Source organism: Lactuca saligna, chromosome 1, assembly GCF_052625555.1.
Source record: "Lactuca saligna cultivar CGN05327 chromosome 1, ASM5262555v1, whole genome shotgun sequence".
Taxonomy (NCBI): Eukaryota; Viridiplantae; Streptophyta; class Magnoliopsida; order Asterales; family Asteraceae; genus Lactuca; species Lactuca saligna.
The window spans coordinates 35,199,110-35,204,066 of record NC_136417.1 but is presented as its reverse complement, the minus strand read 5'-3'; the positions used below and the strand labels follow the sequence as shown (position 1 = coordinate 35,204,066).

General features: G+C 35.3%; 1 protein-coding gene across 1 annotated transcript; it reads right to left on the bottom strand.

The window, feature by feature from the left end:
• Positions 1-3,185: 3,185 nt before the first annotated feature.
• LOC144997173 (root allergen protein-like) lies at positions 3,186-3,859 on the bottom strand. The gene is made up of 2 exons (XM_078957013.1): positions 3,664-3,859; positions 3,186-3,558 (listed from the first exon to the last, which is right to left on the bottom strand). The coding sequence occupies exons 1-2, from the start codon at positions 3,842-3,844 to the stop codon at positions 3,263-3,265; spliced, it is 477 nt and encodes a 158-aa protein (XP_078813139.1). The 5' UTR covers positions 3,845-3,859; the 3' UTR covers positions 3,186-3,262.
• Positions 3,860-4,957: the final 1,098 nt, after the last annotated feature.

Genomic DNA, 4,957 nt, shown 5'->3' with positions numbered 1-4,957 from the left:
GATTTGAAACTTTTCTTCACTTTACTCAAAATCTGGACTGTTAATCAAAAAGCAAAAGGCTATAAACATCCTACAAAGACCTAATGGAAATAACTAGCCACTACCTCTAGAGAATAGGATACACTTACGACCAAGTAGACTAATGTTCACCTGGAATGGACTTGGTCAAATGTCATTTATTCAATAAGTAAATAAAGAAAACCAAAGATTGACCATCTGACCCTTTATCCCATCAATATGGCCTAAAACTTTGTAGGCTTTGTGGTGCAGACAAGCTTGGTCCACAAAGAATTAGTGACCTTAGAGCCCTTTAATAGTTATTGTCTGGGAAAGTGCTATTTGGAAAACTGACTGGGAAAGAAATTATGTTGTTTGATTGTACATCTGATTGACTGTGCTGAATGATGAAAAATAACCATATTACCCTGCTGTTATATACTGTGTTGGATGAAATTGATGAATAATTATAAAAAGGTACAAATTTGTCATACAAAATCAAAATTAAACAATAATCATTTAAAAATCCAAATACAGATTGTCATACAAAATCAAAATTACACAAAATGTTATGTTAAAATTAGAATTTCTAATTAACTTTATATATGAAATGGTCCTCCTAAATCCTATGCTCGAAAATCAGAAGAAAGAAAATAAGATGAAACAGATGAAGGTTCACATCTGGTACTCTCCAATACTCTCTAATCTAAAGAAACAAATTAGAAAAAAAATAAGAGATGAGATGATTACCTGTGGGGAGGAGCTGGTGGCTGCAGCGATGCTTCGACACGGGGAGGTTGGCTGGCGATGAAGTATGGAGCTTGGTGAGGAGGCGATGATGTCTAATGAAGTGTGCCGAAGAGAAGAAAGAAAAAGGCGAGTTATGAGGCATAATTGGCTTTCCGGCCCATTCAACCAGATAAATATGGTTTTGAGATTTTCTGGGAAAGACATATCTTACCGGGTAAGACCCTTTTTTTTGTGCATATCAAACAATCATTCCAGACCATTCAACCAGATCTTTTCGGATCTGAAATGATGTCTATCAAACTGGGCCTTACTACCATCAATGTTTTGAATCTTCGTCTAAATATTGGTAACATAATACGCTGGATGCAATGTTGTGACCTTGGCATCACTATCCTTCTTCTCAGACATCATGGAGAGAATATGTGGAAATCAATTTTGAATGTCCCTGACTGACACAGAAGCCGTAGCTTCGTTTGAGAGGCGGTTATGGGCTTGGAAGAATTTTTAGGGTTATTGTGGCTTTGATACCATAAAGAACGGTGTATATTTTGTGTGTTATTATTGAATAATGATCCCAATATATGGGGAAGATACAAATTTGGCGACCCATTTCGGAAGATAAATCAGGAAAGGATATTAACAAATATATCAATATTTATATCAAGATACAAATAACTTAATATGATAATACCTATAACCCGACTTAACCAATGAACCATGTCAAGATTACCCAACATTATCTCCATAAAGTCCATTAAGCTACAAAAATTACTTGGTCTCTAACAAGGTTATCCTTTAAATCGCTCTTATTAGAAATGGCTAGGTTAGATGATGCATGATAAAAAAATTTGTGAAACAAGATAACTTACAAATACTAAAAAATCTAGAGATGCGATAAAATGCAGTACGGTTCTTGTAAATTAATTTTAAAACGAACCCTATGAAAGAATAAAAAGAGAAATAAAGACTCTTTATAGTGAAGAAATTAATATAGTAGACACCAATTATTCAAGATAACACTTATGTCGTACATTCTTCGCAGTGGCCGATGTAAAAAAAAATATCAAGGGTTGTACATTCTTCACAGTGGCCGATGTAAAAAAAAATATCAAGGGTTGCACAATCTTTTTAAGGGTTGCATTATTAAGAAATCTCATTTTTCGACGGCAGTTTACGTCACAAATCTGTCACTAAAAAGGGTGTCATAAATCCCTCACTAAAAGGGTTACACAAACATATTTGCATTAAACTTATAAGGATTTTGTGACGAATTTCCAGTGGATACGTGGCGGATTTCCGGCGAATTTTTGATGGATTGTGACAGATTTGTGACTATGTTTTGTACTTGAAGGTAAAATTTGTGGGGTTGCTCGGGACACCAAGTAGGTCCCCCCCGAGTCTTAGCCCGATATTCTATTAGCCCGATATTCTAAGGATGCGAAGGAAGTATAATTTGAATATTATTCTGATTAGAACTGCAAATGTAATAGATTAATAAACCTGATGGTTTTTTATATATTCCAAAAATGAAGGAACATCAAAATGTCGATATTCTCCACACCAAGAGTCTGATGGTGTTTTTGGATGCAAATGAATATTTTTAGTCTGAATAACAAAATGAATTTGTTTAGCCTTTTTAAGTGCCACTTAACATATAGACTAACAAAATTTCTTAATCAATATTTTGGGATTCTCTCTTGGATATATCTAACTGAAGCACTCTTGTCGAGACTCTCACACATGACAAATAGGTCAAATCTTATTTCTGGTTGAATGACAATAAAAACTCAAAATCATTTATAGAAGTATGTAAGACACAGGTTCTTGGAAGTACAAGAAAACAAATCTCATAAAGTTTAATTGTTCTTCATGGTTAAATCCATCCATTTCTTTCAACTTTGGTATAATCTCAATTGACTTACCAAAACTCTTCACAAAAGATATAAGAAAAAAGCTGCAAAACAGAAAATATCTCATTTATCCTCAGGGGCATTTTGGAAATTTTTATGGAAACTTTCCTTTTAAGCATTATTTGTGTTAGTTTAGGATACCATCTGTTATAGGCAAAATAAGGGTATTGTTTTATTTTTTTTTAATCAAGTATTCAGCAATAAGAGTTTCTTTTCCAGCAAGTATTTCACAGCTAGCGTTTTTTTCATTCTTCCCCTGTGTTGCCCTGTTCTCTTTTTCCTTCCTTCCTTCCTTTTCTGTTCTGTTTTCTTTTCTTAGGCAACAAGGTTGCATCAGGTAGATATCTAACAAAAATCGCGTGGCTTATCATAATGAATGTAACTCAAAGAAAAATGTCAAGCAGTTATCAACCACTTGTTTCTCACCTCCCTCTCGACAGTCTCATAGGCATGTTTGAAAGGGATTCTAGATATATTTAAAAATCACATTACAAGAAAATAAAATATCAGACAAGACGAGTACATATATAAAATATAACCGGACTAAAATGTGTTTTATTTTTGCTGAACAAAGAACATAACACACCACATATATATAGTATTGATCAATAAGTTTGAGGATTTGCATGGATAAAACCCTCAATGGCGTTGAAAGTTTTTTTGAATCCTTCTTTTACCATATTGAGAGCTTCCTCCGGAAGCTGAGTTTCACCTTTACAATTATACACAACGGTAGGCTTGTATACACATCCTCCATCAGGTGAAGGGATAAACTTCACATGATGAGTCATCGAATCTAGTTGTCCCATCAAGATGTCTCCTTCAAAGATTGTGTATATAATAGTGAAGTTGTTGCTATCAACAACGTCGAGTTTCAACTTTCCACTTGTAAATGGGACGCCTAGTGTTATTCCACAGTGAATTGGACAAAGAAAAACAAAATACAAGTCAAACATTAAAATAATTTAAAAGAGTATATATAAAAATATATTTAGTTCTTACTAACCATCCCCAAAAGAGATGTCCCTGATAGTTCCAGCGCCACCATCACCTTCGATGTCCACTAGGGTTTTGTATGTTTCTGGATCGACCTTTGGTGCAATGTTGTTAAAGTCACGATAGGCATTGAAAAATTTGGAAGCTGGGAGGGAAGAAGCAATCTCGAACTCAGAAGTAATAACTGTCATGATATTAAATCACTCTTTAAAATGTTTTAAATTTTGCTCCTTTGAAATGTGGTATTTATAGAACTATGGGTTGCACATGGATAAATAATGGTGTATTATTTTAATTAATCGAATGAAAAATATGGGGCAGTTGCATTTTGTAAGTCAGCATTTCTTGGACCATCCCAGGTTCCATAGTGGGGATGTCGGGTATTATTTTAAATTATCTAATGACAAATATGAGTTAGTTGCACTTTTGGAGTCGGCATATTTGGACTATCCCAGCCCCAAGTTCCTTAGTGTACAGTTTTCTACATACATGTTACCTAGCTAACACGTTGTTACCATTTCTTATATTAAAAGTTCTTTCTTATTCAATCTAGTATATAAATTGATAAAATTATTATTATTACTAAGCACAGGGAGTGACACTCTCAAATGAGAAGTCATGGGTTCAAGTCTCATTAGGAGACATAGGTGGTCACTACAAGAATACGGAGCTATAGAGACGACACCTATACCGACGATAACAGTTGTCGCTACAAGTCCACCTATGCCGACGACAAGTCGTCGCCACACATTTTGCCAACTTTAACCAAAATCCTTTGACCCGGATACCTGTACCGACAACATGTCATCTCGACAAGTATAGCGGGAACGACCAAAATCTTCGCGGTATACTGAAAACCTATGCCGACGACACGTCGTCGATATAGGTTTCGAGAAATCTATTTTCCAAATATTTATATTCCATGGTCCCGTATACCGGAACGACGTAGTTTTACGGAATCTATACCGACGACATGTCGTCGGCAGGCCACGTGACGATCTGAGTGAAAACCCTATACCGACGACTATTCATCGGCACAAATTTTTAATTTTTAATTTTTTTGTTTCAGCAAAAGTTGAAACGCCATCGTTTATTGAAACCCTATACCGTCGACTTGTTGTCGGCGTAGAGGTTTACCCTAACAGACCGCAGTCTGTCTTTCATTTGCACACATCGACGTAAAATTATACCCTCTCTTCCCGACGAAAATCAAATTAGAGCTTCCAAATTCCGGCGATTAGCACCGGGTAACATCTCTTGTACTCATATTTATTTCTTTATTGCTGTGTGGTCAAGGTTTTTAC